The 15,863-nt window shown below is 45.4% G+C and overlaps 1 protein-coding gene and 1 non-coding gene across 3 annotated transcripts in view; both read right to left on the bottom strand.

Moving 5' to 3' along the window:
- Nucleotides 1-13,770, bottom strand: part of TP73 (tumor protein p73) — a 510,790-nt gene extending 497,020 nt beyond the window's left edge. For both annotated transcript variants that reach the window (XM_069610235.1, XM_069610237.1), the window contains exon 1: nt 12,461-13,770. In XM_069610235.1, coding sequence (XP_069466336.1) covers nt 12,461-12,528 — 68 coding nt within the window. In that variant the 5' untranslated portion in view covers nt 12,529-13,770. The remainder of the gene's footprint in view (nt 1-12,460) is intronic.
- Nucleotides 3,951-4,091, bottom strand: LOC138474961 (U4 spliceosomal RNA). The gene has a single exon (XR_011269172.1). It is a non-coding gene; the product is annotated as a U4 spliceosomal RNA (small nuclear RNA).
- Nucleotides 13,771-15,863: the final 2,093 nt, after the last annotated feature.

Raw genomic sequence — 15,863 nt, 5'->3', positions numbered from 1 at the left:
TCTTAATTTTCTCTCTGTTTATGGATTTTCTCTGGCTGATTTGAGGTTCTGTGGGAAGTCCCCTGAGCTGTTCCCTTTCAAAGGGATGGTGAAACCCTTTGTGAAACCTTTGTGTAAACATTTGCTGTCTTGCCTATCAGGGTATGTGTCCAGCCAGACCTCGATAACCTGCATTTTTATGGGTGAATGACTACGGCTTGTGTGTTTGTTATGGGTCCTCATGTTTTAGGTTTTTGGAGGGTTTCTTGTGCATTTGCTAATGTTGTGTTCCCTCTGCATCTTCTGCACTGGTGCTTATATCTGCATTCCTCCTTCGATGAGCAAAACCCCTTATCATATTTCCAACATATGATGTTATTTCCCTTAGGGTGTACATATTTAGTGCACGTGTGTTGTGGGTATATGACCTAGCATGCCTGGGCTGTTTCTTCCGAAAGGGCTGACCTGCTTTATTTTGGTGTTGGTAATTATCATTGTCTCTGCTCGTAGGTGGTTGTGGGGGCCTTTCTGCTTGATACACTGTGTGCATGTGACATATGGCAGTAGTCTCACCTTTAAAACCTCATGTACGTACAAGTTAGCCTCCACTTCATCCCAACCTTGTTATGGGTATTTCTCCATGTACAGCCTGAATTCCCTATCATAATTTAGCCAAGCTCCCCCCCCCCCAAAGGTGTCATTTACCTACTTAATCTTGTCCAGGTATACCATAAGCGCTACTCTTCCTTTGGGAATGTTTCCATTACCATAGTTGCCAATATGTTAAATGACCTTGACCAGTTTTTAAAACTTTGCTCCACTTGCTTTTTCTTATTTGTGTTTTGTCTTCATCTTTCTTGTCTTCTGCTACTACATCGTAATCTCTCTATTTGAATTCTAACAGTGTAAATATTTCAATTAACTATTTCCTTCACATTTTCTGTTTCACTTTCATATCTATGTACCAAGGTGAGAAACCAGAAGTTGTCTCACCCACTAGCTAGTCCCTGGGGATCGGTCATCCAGGTGACCAGGACACTGCCATCGCTTTTAGAACCAGTTTCTGGCGGTGGGCCAGTGTGAAAGGATCACCTGGGTGACGGTTCTTTAGGGAGTGGGACACCGGATGGTGATACACGGTATCCCCTTCCTTGTAACACCTTTACCCCATCCTACCAGGTAGGATATTAAGGAACTCCACCCACCGCCCCTTTACAACACAAACACTTTCTCACGGACAGCCTGCTATGAGAGAAAATAGACTAACACCCGAGCAGTATACCTGACATGTCCCAATATAATGGTCAGGCGAGGACAGGCAATAACTGACCATCACACACACCTGACTTCCATTACACTTCCCCACATGGATAAAAGGAGGAGCAAAGGATCACACTATGAGCGAGGCAAAGCATATGGGGAAACAGCAGTTTCGAGACGGTAGCTGAGCAAGAGAAAAGACGACATAACTGAAGGGATCGCAATGGGGGAAATTCCCTTGACCTTTTCGACAAGGAGCCATTACTTTCCAGAGACCTCAAGAATAGAAAGCGTAAGACCAGGAACCCAGGCTGAAGAATCCTGGTTTGTGTCAGAGATACCCGGGGCACTCCCACATGAATAATCAAGACGGGGAGAATAGCCAGCCACCATGGTACCGTCCTTGGCTCCAAGAACAAAGTAGCTTCAGTGAAATGAATACAGCCAGTGAGTTGGGGAGACTGCTGCAAGACCGGTCTGTGTTGAAGTCAATGTTGCAAGTAGCAACATTGAATTGCGAGCGCTGGAACAAACATTGTTAAAACGCGTGTGATAAGAGACACAAGTGGATTTGAACTTCTGATGAGTGATTGAACTTTAAAGCAAGCTTCAATATCTTTGACACAGTGGTCCGGCACTACGTGGGTGTTCAATCGAAGGTCTCTGTAAGGTATCCAGCAGATAAGTGACAAAAGTAGATACATTTGGTCCGAGCCCAGCGGAGGGAGACCAATTGAAAGAGAACAAATAAATGTGAATCAAAGAGGTCCTACGACGGGTCAAGCAAAATCCTGCGCACAATCGAAAGTCTTCGATTTCGATGAAGTAGAGAAAGTTTGGAAAAGTACATGAATTTGGTCCGAGCCCGGCAGAGGGTGACCAATTGACGGTTTTCTGTTAAAGTGGGTCTGAGCCAGATACCCTTGTGTGCTACTAATAGGGCCCTGCGTATTGATATTAGAGCCTAATGCACCAGTGGTAAGGGCGTTCACATCCCAGATGCGCTTAGATGCTCCCTATCTGTTCCGCTCTTGCCTGCGGTAATAGCGCCTGCTTCTTTAGTGCTGTTTACAGAGGGAGACCCGGGGTGAAAAGTAAATTACCCAAAAAGTTGTCTACGTGAAAATACTGAGGAAAGGAACTTTAATGTTCTGTCGTGTTGCATCAGACCCTCTGAAATAAGAGTCTTTGAATTGGCACAGAAGGCCCTGATGTTGAAGTCTTGAACTGCATCCTCATGCTAGAGAAGCCATACAGTGTGCTAAGCTCGAGTGTGCCTCTTTGTCCCGTGATGAAAACGTGGGCATTAGAAGCCAATGGCTTGAATATCATGACATATCATTTTGTGAACACTTTTCTTTTGCACAACATTGTTTCCCACACTATTTGTATTTAGAAGTAAGAATTGGCAATAGGTTTATTAGTATAGGCCCTTTTATTTTGACAGACTCCACTAGGCCTGCGTTATTATTTGATGGTCGTAGCTTATTCCCATTGTTAGATTGAGGATTTGATAGGCATGTTCAAACCCAACTGAAGTTCAATAATCACCCTTGAACTGTGATCACTTGTGTCTGTCTTACTGTTTGATACCATGCCTTCCTTACACAAGCTGAAGCCCTTCTACATTTTATTTGTGTTCAATGCTCTGCTGTGGGTCCAGCAAACTTTGTGATGTATGCCCCATTATTTGCTGATGCTGTTACATTCTTTTGGTTGTTATTTATGTCAGTGGCTGTGCCTATAGGTGTGTCTGTTCCTATGGCACTACTAGGCACTGGCTCTATGGGTGTGTGTGTGTGTGTGTCGTTTCCATTGCTGTGGTGCTCTGAACGTGGGCTCCATCAGCCGTGCCAATAATTATTGTATTATTGCCCCTTGTGCCTATGTTCTGACTGAGTTGTCTGTTGGCTGCCAGATACCCTTGTGTTCTACTAGTAGGGCCCTGCGTATTGATATTAGAGCCTAATGCACCAGTGGTAAGGGCGTTCACATCCCTGATGCGCTTAGATAGTCCCTATCTGTTCCGCTCTTGCCTGTGGTAGTAGCGCCTGCTTCTTTAGTGCTGTTTACTTCCTTATTTGCTCTTAACTCTGACATAATTTTCTCCATACTTTCCATTGTACTTAATAATTCAAATTCTTGTATAGATTTGTACTCCAACAGCATGTTCTTAATCATTCTTCCCATTCTCTTTGTATTACCTTAGTTGTTTTTCTTTTCTGCATGCTTCTTCGCTTAGACAATGCTTCTTCGCTTGGACACCCTGGGTTGTTCCTGTTGCCATTTCTGTTGCCTGGTTCATATCTTCCCGTCCCTTTTTGGTAGGTGGCCTCCTGTCTTCTTACTCGTTGTCGCAGTTCTCTTCTTCAGATGAGTCCCCTCCCAACTTCTTCCTGACATATGCCTAGTCATATTCTTTTTCGGACTTGCAGCCCATTTTAGCAGCTTGACATCTCGTTTTGCTTTTAATCCTTTCTGGGGACTTATCTCACAGCCTTGTGTTTTTGCCCCTTCTGCTGCCCCCTCTGTTCAACAAGTTATTTGTAAAAAGTTTGTTTGTTTCGCGTTTGTCAGGAATTGTTCTGTTAAGCACTTTTGTTTTGTTATCTGCTTAACCAGACTTCTAAAATTCTTCCTAGCGCTGTGCTGCTTGTTTTCTCCAGCCTCCAAACTTCGTTGTGCTTACCGCTGCCTTTGTGCTAGCTCAGCCTCTATGGAAACTGTCAGAATTACCAATTCCAACTATATTTCAAGCTGTCACGACAGGGTTCTGAGTAAAATTTACAATAAGCAAATAATCCAGCCTCGGCTAAACCTTATGATCTACGATACTGACACTGCGCAAAGCTGTTGCTACAGCAATGTGCCCTTGTTGCAGCAACGACGTTGCTACATTTACCTGGGCCTTTTTCGTGCTTCCCCACCCCTCGCTCCGCCGCCTTCCGGTGTCGCTTGGATTCCCCGGAGGTTGGCATTCAGCTGCTGCTCTTTTTCGTATATGGGGAGTAAGTGTACATGGGTGATTCACAGTGTGGTGGGTGTTTTTTACTAAGTTGATGAATTTCCTTTTCGGAGCAGGCACTGTGCTCCGCGACCATAAGGGAACATGTCAACATATTACATAGAGAGGTTGTGAGGTACACTGGCATGAAAGCCACCAAATGGACGATAAGGCAGATGTCAGATTCATTGGATTAAAAACTATCCAGAAAGACCCCAGAGGTGGTGACAGACAGAAGGAGCTTCAGAAATTAGAAGCAAGAATGATATGTAAATACAAAACTGTTCTGAACGGCATCAATTCAGATCATGAAATTGGGGTTTTCTTATGAATATTTGCACTAAGTTGTGTCACTGTAACCTACGAGCGCACTGTAGGTTTTTTAGAGCAAGGAATAATGCTTATAATATAACTATTAGGACGAAGAATATGATCTGGTGGATTGTTCAGTCTACACTTGTGCATGTTAGGGATAATGGTACTTGAGACATAAAGGAGGGTAAGTGTGTTCATATAACAACACTGATAAATGTTTGGATCACGGAATGAAACGTAAAGATCATTTTTATCTCATATAAGGGAAATTTGATCAGAGGGAACACGCTATGCCGGTACGTTAATTGACCAACGGGTCTAATAAGAAACATATATGGTAAACTAAAATAATGAACAGAGTACTTCGCTGAATGCGCGGTCTGCCGTGTGTACATATGTTAATGGAGCACGACGACAGACGCTGCCGTCTGGCATCAGGTCCACTATAATTAAGGAACGGAAGCAAAATGGCACCCTTGCGCCATGCAGAACGCTGCGTTCAGTGCCTGAGAGAGGCCGAGGGCTGGCAATAAGCCGGTAAGTTTTACTATCTGTATGCCTTTTCGTGTCTGTATGGGAGAACCTGAAGACTATTTCTGGCGTGTTTATAATGTTGATGAGCTAATGCTAAGTAAAGATAGTTGAGAGGTTTTAGCGCTAAGTTAAAAGTATATGCAGATGAGCTGTTAGTATTTCATTAGCCAGTAAAGTGTTGGCTTCTGATGATGTCAGCTGATGCGCTAAATACTCTTTTTCTTCAGGAATATATGTGCTGGGATTTAACCTGTGGGAAGGATAGTGTTTAATGAGAAATTGGCTCGATGAGAGTAATTATTTGAAGATAGGCGCAGAGCCAGTAGGAAAGTCCACATAATGAATATGTATCATGATTGTACAGCCATTTCATGTGTTGAAGCGTTTATATGACCATTATTTTAGAGGTCTGAATCTGAGACGTGATTGTATTTGGACAATGTGAACATCAATAGGGAAAAAATCACGGGTTGTTTTATGTTTTGAATAGGTCAAAGGAAGTTTTGTTGGACCTATGGACGAATTGAGAATTTGGAATATGGAGAACATCTCCTTAATGGGGAAATTGTATAGGTAAGAGCACTGCTAACTATGAGAAATGCAGAGCCATGATGGATACAATATGAGAGGCCTTTATTATTTACCATATTGTATTTTCTGTCAGATGGAATTGAGGGTTCAAGAAAGTTATAGATTACAAGAATAAGAAGCATTTGGAAGCAGTGATCGTGGACAGCTTAACGGTAATTGATAGGATCCAGTAGTTGATTCAAATTATTTGGGGGTCATGCACAAATAGGGTGGATCCACTTAATACTTTGATACTTTTGATATTTACGCTTTAAGAGTATTGGTGGTGGACACACTGGTGAACGCAATGCTATTATTGTGAAAGAATGTCTTTCAGATGCACAAAGAGAAAAATACAAATATTAGATTGCATTGAGATTTTGTAAAACATTGATTATGTAGTGACTGACATTGATTAGAAGTAGTTTTCGGTGTCTTCTCTTTTTTTATCTGCTAATGTTACCCCCCTGCTACACAACACATCTCTGGTTGGCTGCCGGTCTGTATATTTCATATATAAATGTGTGTTCTTTACCTTTATACAACAAACAAAAATGATATTTTGTAATGTTTAATTTAAATATTTAAGCCCTGAAGAAGACCAATGTGTTAAAGGTTGAAACACGTGTTGGCGATGGCTGAATATGAATTTTGAATGAGCAATTAAAAAATAGCAGATTAAACAAGAGAGAATGTGTTCTTATAGAGATCCATGGTGTATGGCGCATAGGGCAGATATAATTTGTGTGTTGTGTCTAGTTTAAAGACTTCGTGCAGGGCCGTAAGCCATTATCCGGAACCAATGCTGCCTAATTACACAATCTAAGAAGGTTAATTACTAGGAATTGCAGAACACATTTATTTTAGGTTGGTTAAAACAGTGGAGTTAGGCCCTAGTCTGTAGGTTGCACCACGATCAATCCTAACTTCCCGGCCGCCGCTTGCCACCTCACTTGTAACTGCCCTGGCTACCGGCAGCAGCTCCTTTGATGCCGTTTCCTGGCTCCCAGATTTGCTTTCTTGATGTGCCAGGCGTGAGCTTTTACCGCGCTCCGTGCCTCTCCACTGCACAGTATTTCACAGTGGGATTACACTGCAGCAAAATCTTTTCCCTGGGTGTTCCACCCTGAACGGGGAGCAAAGCACCTTAGGAGAAATTGCTACAGGAATCAGTTTATGCTTCTAAGTTTTCAATGGTATTACTATTCCGTCAACCCTCTCCCTACCACACTCATGTCCTGAACGGGAATAACCGCCAGTTATCACCTTTTGCTGTCTGGGTCCTCTCCCTGTCAGGCTCTCCTTTGTGATGACTGTAGCATGAGAGCGGACGTGGATGGATGGGAGGCGTGCCTTATGGCCACCTTTCTTTCCCTTCCATTACCCTCTCTGTGCCCTCATGGGCAGCTTCCCAAGCTTAAGGGCCTGTGCCCTTTAACTTCATGGGGGTGCCCCCTCATTTTGTGGCACTGGGCATAAGATTAGCCTGTGGTTCAAATGGCAATTATGCTACATGTGGCCAGCCATCCTGTGAAATCCATTAAAGGCCTTGCTTTGCTTGAATCTATTTAACGGGGAAGTTGGACGTTACTATCGCGCACGGTCAGCCACACTGCGTTATTGCCTAATTCAAATACTCATGTACTCTGTTGCTTTGCAGCAAGAGGTTGCAACCTTTAGTTCTCCAGACGTTTTTGACTACAATTCCCATAATCCATGTTGTCTAGAGCTGATGGAAGTTGTCCAAAGTATCTGGCACGCCAAATGTTGCAGACCCCTGTTTTACAGACAAGGTTTACCCTAATGGATAAGGGCCTGCTTTGAAAAATCCCCTTGATATGATATGATATGTTATTTTATTTATATTGCGCCCATACACAAGTGTTTCAAGGTGCAACGAGGCAAGGGAGGGGTATTGGGGAGGAAAGAACAATCTTACTAGGCCCAGTGACATTGAGAACGTGCAAGTGCATGGGAGAGGGAAGGGGGAAAGTGCAAGGGGCAGGGGAGGAGTGGAAAGTGCTGAACACATGAACAAAACAAACAACAGGTAGTGCAGCCAGCAGGTGGCAAGTGCAAGAATAAGGCACAGACAACAGGTGTCTAAAAGTGCAGGTAAGGGGACTGTAGGGTTGAAGATACAGACCCAAGTGCAAGTGTTGCCAGGAGGAAGTGCGGCTAGGTGGACAGGGATCTGGCCCCGAAATCAGAGGATAGCCAGTTGACCGGTGTGCCTGGCTAGCCAGTGCAGAAACAGAAGAGATCAGCAGGGGAGAGGAAGAAAGAAGGCAGAAGCAAAGAGGTCTTGAGGTGCTTCCGGAACGGAAGATGGTTCTCAAGTTTCAGAGAGGCTATTCCAGGGGGAGGCCCCAGCCAAAGAAAGGCATCTACCCCCAACTCGTTGCTTGGAGAAGTGACTGACCCTGAAGGAGTTGAAGGTGGAGGATCGAAGAACTCGAGTAGCAAGGTATTTCCGAAGGGAGAGTTGAAAGTATTGCGGCCCCAGCCCCCAGAAGGCCTTGTGGACAATGCAAAGGGTCTTGAACGTAATCCTTGCCGCCCCTGGGAGCCAGTGAAGAGATTTCAGGGCTGGAGAGAGACGATCCCGGGCCTTGAGGCAAAGGACAGGTTTTGCAGTCCTGTTCTGGATGAGTTGCAGGGGACAAAAAGTAGTAGCAGGCAGATTTGGAAAGAGGCTTTTGGAACAGTCCAGCCTAGAGAGAACCAGAGTTCTAGAGACAGTGAGCTTCTGGGGGAAGGAGAGGAAAGGAAGAGCACGAACGCATGTAACTCTCTTAAGGGAAGATGTATATAGCCAATTCACAAATTGTTGTAAACACATATGACACCCAAATTGTATATTGTGCAGGGAACACTGTTAGTAAATATTCACTGGCAAAACACATTTGCAGACTCTTAAAAGAAAACAATTCTCTGATACTGGTTTGGAGGAACACATTTCTACATACGTTTAATAGATCATTGCTGACAGCTCTCATCACACAGTTCTGGCACTGCAAAGCAAGGCCTCAATACAGGAATGTCACTTCACCAATATGCCAGGGTTAGTGGAAGTGACATCAAACACTCAGAGAAATCACACGAATGGGGCATCACATTTCCAATTACCCAAATATCATCACAAGAACTGATGGCACAAGGCCTCTGATGCTGTCGGACTAAGTAACACCCCTGATGTAACATACTATTTTCGTTAACAATATACATAGCTGCCAAGTGGTCCCATGTCACAAGTGACACCTTACTTTGGCCCTAGCTTTTCACTTTGAACTTTATAATGAGAAAATAAAACTACAAGCTGCAGCATGCAAAGTGAAAAGGCAGGGCTGGATCAAGTAGACTGACACGAGGCCACTAAGTAGCTATGAATAAGAATATCTTTGTGTGTGTGTATACATGTGCATATATATATATATATATGCATATGTATTTATATATAGCAAACAATAGCACAGTTATGGTAGGTTTAAAAAGGCATGAAAAAAAAACTTTCACCTGAAATGTGAAATTAGAATAATGCATTTGAACCAAGTCACACATGCCACATGACCACCAAGTAACCATCGCTTGAAGTTCACCGCCAGTTTGGAGCAACATCAGCAAGGCATTGTGGGTACGCAAATTAGCCCAAATGAAAGCCCTTTGCTCCATAAAATTGTCTTTGTCTCAAAGACCAGTGCTAATTTATACATAGCAAGAAACGTAAAACCGCCCCGGTCAATAAATACAACTAACTCACTACCGTACTGCCACTCCTCTTTAACCAAGTGCCTGTTTCTAACTGTTACCCTACCATGATTCTGTTCTACTTGTTTTTTTTTTTTTTTTTTAATTATAACCAATGTAACCCAGTGCTGTGATACTTCTGGGTACTGGGCACTATCAACAAATGTAATAAATAAATAAAATAAATAGATTTATCAACCCAAGGCAGGCATTACTCGAGGCTGCAGAGGGCTACATACCTGGTTTCACACTTATTAACCACAAGGCTATCAAGGCTACACTGCACTGATGATCCCTAATAAGGGTGAAACCAGGTATGTGATTGTCTCCAGGGAATTGAGGCTGAGCACGATATATACATGGCTGAACAATGATTTGTGCCATGTAGAAGGAATGCAACTATGATCATGCATTTTTTTTTTTTATGGCAGCCTTTGTTGCAGTGAAAACCTCATATAAATAAGGCCTAATGTACTCAGAGAATGGAGCGGTCACAGATGATTGGTACAATGAAAGCACGCGAGGCATGTGTGCATGAGTGTACTGGAAAAGTTCCTGTGGCCTTTTACTTAGGGGTTTCAAGACTATTGGCAGGGGTGCCACGGGGTGAGCCAGGGATAGCAGCTGAAAACCCTAGCTGCCCCCCCCCCCAAATGACCCCCAGGCCTGTACTTTTAAGGGGGCAGCGTTGATGCTTCTCGGGTGGGCTGCCATACTTTTAAAGTGACAGTACCAGCGCTTCTCTGCATGCATGCAGACCTTTTAATGGGCTAGCACCAGAACTTGGCAGCAGGGCTACTGTACCTAAATAGTACAGCACAATACCAGAACTTCGTGGACATGTTTTCTCCGTTCCAAGCACTGTGTAAAAAGAAAATTCGCTGCAGAGTAGGAATGCCTCAGTCCTAAAACACGGACAATGCGAAAAATAAAAATAGATAAGTGTAGAGGACAAGCTATGTTCATCTATAATTTGCCATGGAGATACACACAATTTTAACATGCTGCTTTTAGCTGTTCTTCGTGATTTAATTCACTATAACCGCAGAAAAATGTATACATGAATAGAAAAAAGGCAATTAACACTAGCTGCTACAATACACATTGTGCCCAGTGTGAGTTGTGAACTATGAGTGCTGCCTGCCTCGTTCATGCATTAACCATTAATCGTGTATGTATTAAATGCATTTAGATAGCGCACGCCTCAACGCGGTGATAATAGGGCGCTATACATGGTGCGTTGTTGTGAAAGGGGGAGCCGGGTGAAATAAGTGAGGTTTGGGAGCTTCGGGCAAGGACGAGCCGTGAATGGGTGAACTGCCAAATCGGCAGGCTTGCCCGCAGCCTGGCCAGAAAGTGGTGGCAGTAGGGAAGCACCGGCACCGCATTTCACCTGTGCCAGAGTGAGTTGGTTACACTGCACCCATGGCAACCCCCGTGACAACACAGCACAGTGATCTGCTGTTGGGCCACGTACGCTCTCCCAGGACACACTTCACTGCAACAACCCAGGAAGGAGGCGTTTGTCCCCTAACACCTTGCGCAAGCGTTGCGCTTTATGTCTACAATGTCTCCCCACAATTCTGTATTTTATACGTTAGATTTGTGCCCAAAGAAGTTGTACCACGTTTATCGATGCAACTATAAATTATCTAAACACACACACAAAGCACGAGCATGTACATTTTAAATACTACATATCAATAAACACACACACATGCAATTGACACACGGGCGAGATATGATATTTAAACGAAAAACAACACGAAAATGTAAACATACTCAAGCTTCGGTGCTCTAAAGCGTAAAGTATAATCCCCGAGACCCGTGTGGTTTGCCTTAACAAACGTGCGGCGAAAAAATTATTTCTAACAGAAATATATCAAGTAAATTCTGAGGGTCGGAGTGGCCCTGCTTTTTTTTTAGCCCTCTGTTATGTATGTTGTGTCTTGTTTTTTCCCTCGTATTCGTTCGCAATAAAAGACTGCGCCATCCATGTGTGGCTCAAACGCAAACCACGCGCAGCAGCGCGAGAATAATGACAGGGGCCATTTTAGATGCACTGGGCCAGTGCCACACAACAATGCATAAGGAAATTCGGGATTTCGTTTCGGGTTGCAGCCCCCAGTCCCGCTCAAGGAAATTGGACTGGAAAGTAATGCTGTTCTGGGAGGTATGTCAAAGTATGAAACTTTATTCGGCTGCTACGCATTCTTATTATATGCTAGCCCCTAATTCCTAAAACGATAGAGCGTTCTGCTTAGTACCCCCTAGAGAGAGGCTGCACCCAATCCCATATCACTCAAATTGACGATTAATGGGATTTAAAGACCGCACACACTCCGCCAGGTGCCAATTAACCCGTTGGAAGCCGTATTAACGAGGTGCAATGGTGGGGAAAATCACCCCTCGCATTGCCACCAGGAAAAGCCTCACCCGGTTCTCTTTGCACGTCCATGCATTGCCTCCACTCTTAAAGCCCTCTCACCCTCACCCCACTCCCAGCAGACTGGGTACTAGGTAAACGATAAGCGTCCAGACGCCTACTTTCTAAACAGAAGGGCACTATGTTAACGAAATGCACCGAATGAGGGCCAAGTTTAAGCAATATTTGTTATTTATGTGTTTTGAAATCGATTAAAATATGAAAACACCGGGAAGCCGTATTTTTATTCCCACGTCTGTTTGATGTCTTTATGCGTCCCGTGTCAATACACCCGCCGCAATGGGCACGTGACTCATACAATTCTATCATTAATGCCTTGCAGCGTCGCGCTATTGCAGATATGAAGACTGGCAGCCATAGTGTTACTTCCCTGGGCATTGGCGACAAATACAGCAGACGTATTTAATAGAAGTGTTGACATCGCTTCACAATTGCTTCACAAACACGGCTGTGGCATGAGGCGCGGTGCAGTGCAGGTAGTGCAGGCAAAGCGGGTGCTGTGCATCGCCTCCAATAAAACACCAGCACAGGTGGTGCATTAAGTAAATGCAAACTCTTTTTTTGTGCTCCCGGGCTAAGTTTCGCCCCAGGCGGAAGACGCTTACCTGTGGTCCAGGTGCAGTCTGCGGACGCCGTGGCCACTTGTCCAGAGTCGGGTCGGTTGCACGGGCATCAGTGACAGCTCGGGGATGGGGCCGCCGCCGGGGTCTGGCCACAGCTGTCAGTGCCAGTGGGAGAGTGCACGGGAAAAAGATGCGAGGTCACTGTTGGCTGCAGGTGGAGCGCTGATCAGGAGCACTGCTGGAGCGCCTGTCCCGTGACAGGGAAACTGCACACAGGAAGTCTGCTCTGAGATGGTGGCGAGGGCTGACTCGGGACTGAGCTCAGCGAGGGCCGGCAGGTAGGTTCGAGATCCGCGGAGTCGCTAGAGTCCAGACCTGTACATGTCATGAGGCATTGGGGAAGTGCTTAATATTTGCTGCTGGTGAGAATTTAAGGGACATCGCAAAAGTGCCAGATCTTAAAGTGCTCAGTCGAGGTCGTTCCCAGGTCTGGCCAGGGTTCTTAGGGTGAGCAAGAACTGAACTATTGAGAAAGTGCCAGCTTTCACCTACAGTCGATGATAGTTGTTCTAGGGTTGATCAGTGCCAAGGCGAACGAGGAAAGTGCTTGTTAGCAGGATCGGTTTGTTCTGTGTCAGAAGTAATAAGAAAGTGCCTGTTTTCAAAGTGCCGCCCCCGAGCTACTGGTAAGCTCTGTCAAGGTAGTGGGAAAGTGTCAGTGCCGTCGGACAGGTCTGTTCCAGACCTTACCAATACCAAGAAAGTAACAAAGAGACAGATCGGGCCCATTTACATCGGCATCAAGAAAAAGCGCTTTAGGGAAGTGCTTGGTAAGGAAAGTGCCCGGTCTTAAAGTGCCTGCCTGCCCTTCAGGTAAAGCCTGTTCGAGACTGATTTCCCTACATGTGCTCTTGCAGGTGTCCCTTCATGCAGCTCTGATCAGTTCCTGCGGCTTCCTGCCCTGTCCTTGCTCCTAGAACAAATCCCAGACTGTCCTCTGGCAAATGCAACAGCGACAGAAGCCCACAGTCACAAGACCCCACAGCATCAAATCCACAAGTCATCAGATGGTCATAGTAGCTGGGCCGACAGCAACAGGCACTTTACAGCGGATCCAACTAGCGCACGAGTCCTGCAGCAACAGATCCAAAAGACACCGGGTCCATGCAGGGCAGCAGATCCCAACGCACAGCTAACAGCTGGGAGGCCTTGCAGGAGTAGATCTAAGTTAGAGGAGAAGTGAGTGCCCAGGCGAGGAGACCCCAGCTCCCTCGATCGCCCCTGCCTCCTTTCTACGTGGGGGTGGGGGTTCCAGTCACCCCAGCTGACACCTGCTTTGAGTCCTGGTAACAGGTAGAGGGGGGCTGGGTTGCTGCGAAGGCCGGCGTTGGAGAGCTGCCGCCGGAGCCTGCGGGGAGGGGTGTGCGAGGAGGAAGAGCGCAGGGGATTAGGCGGGGGGAGGAGGGAGTTGTTTAGCCGCCTTTCAGCCCTCTGCAGGCGGGAAGGTCTCGCGGCGTCTCCCGGTGCTGCGAGAGGACTCTTTCGGGAGCAAGGGGTTGAGTTATTAAGTGCAATCTTCAGCTGTGTACACGGAAAGCGCTTTGATGTGTGAAGACAATCGCAAAGGCAGCCCTTTCCGTCTTTTTAGCAAATTTTCGGGCAAAGTTGTACATATAGACAGATGGCAATCTTTTTCGGTGACATGTCAGAGACCCACCGTTCATGGAATGTGGCAAAACTGTCAATGCACTTGGACAGCTACTGTGACATTTTTGCATCAGTTTTGAGGTCTGTGATTTGGTATACAAACTTAAAACAACACGCTAAATGTACAACTGCAACATACTGTAGCTTAGTGGGTTTAAATCAGCCTTTCATCCATCAGACGTTCGGTGCCTCTGAATTGAGTGCAGTGAACATCAATAGCACACATTATGTTTTGAAGCCTGTATACTACAGCTAGGGCAGTTTCTAGTCAACTTGGTACCCAGGGCGAAACACGAGAACGCGCCCCCTGCCCACACTGGCACACATCACTCACTAACTACACCTCTGTGTCGTGCAACAAAACCCCTCGATATCAATAAATGATTGCTATATAAATGAAGCAGGGTTCATTACAATACAATTCAAGTACGTTGCAGAAGAAATCTGGTGTGATCACACATCCCTTGCTGCCCAAGTAAATGCTTTTTCTGTCATCTACTCTTAGGGAAGGCCTTGCCTGAATGCAGTTTCAAACAGTTTGTACTGGCACACTGCGGTGTGACCAGCCTGTCAAGGTCTGAGGGACAACTGACCACTGGTCCTGTGTTGCAGGTGTTCTGTACGTACCATCTCACTTGAATTTCGCACGGGCCAATACTAGACTAACCATATGAATTATTTTCTGATAGAAGGTTATCATTCCAAGATGGACAGTCTGGAACACTCTTATTGCAATCTTTCAAAATACCTCTATGAGAGTGGGAAATTGGACAAATAGCACCAATGAGGGTTCCTGTATGCTTTGCATTAAATCACAGAGCATTTCAGGAATATAACAGTGATCAGCAATCTCTATATTTGATAAACAAGTCTGTGATAAAAGGATTGTATGTGTGAATCTCTAAATTCATAACAGACGCATGTCTTGGTGCTCACATCACAGTTCACAAAACTCACCCTAACATTAAAATGTGTGTAACCATATGTATTCAAACAACTTACGTTTTTAGATGCAATTATAACATTGCTGTACCATCAGCCACTCAAATGGGGTACAAAGGCTCTTTTGCTTTTTGTTTTTGGAGAATTTTAGATGAGGAAGGGCTGGGTCTCATTGCCCAACCCTCAATACAGAAAAGGATACCTTACAAGAGACACCCAATAAACAATGGACAGAAATGATACACAGAAAGGATTGTACCTCTTACAAACTTTAGCCTGACCAGTAATAAGCTGATGATGCATGGTAAAGGGTCCGCAGTTCTTCAGCCACTACCTCCTCACCATTACGCAGGCCTCAGGGGTTATTTCTGCAAAAAAGAGCAGGCCTATGCTTTATCTAGCAGAGATGGGGCCTCTGGAGCTATTAGCTCCATGGCTGCCACCGTTCCGGGCTCCATTAGCGGGTTCCTGCAATGGGGGTTTACCGGGTTACTCCGAGATAGGAGGATCCGGTAAGTCCTCCATGCAGGAACCCTTCGCCATTCCCATTTGAGCCCCCATAGGGCTCAATGGCAATGGGGATGGAGGTAATAACGGGCAGATTACATCGGGCCCGTTATTCCCTCCCTCGCGCGACCCAGAAAGCACGCCTAGTCCCGCGATGGGAAGCTTCTAATCGGCGCTCCCGGAATGAAGGGGGCCAGTGCTGTACCGGCCCCCTTCAATCCGTGAGCACCAGGGTCGTAATGAGGCCAGTGGCATTAGCATTTCTTGTTAGTGCTGGCCTGCAGCTAGG

This window comes from Ambystoma mexicanum, chromosome 8 (assembly GCF_040938575.1).
Source record: "Ambystoma mexicanum isolate Mex_15411 chromosome 8, UKY_AmexF1_1, whole genome shotgun sequence".
In the NCBI taxonomy this organism is placed as follows: Eukaryota; Metazoa; Chordata; class Amphibia; order Caudata; family Ambystomatidae; genus Ambystoma; species Ambystoma mexicanum.
This window is presented reverse-complemented; position numbering and strand designations above follow the sequence as displayed.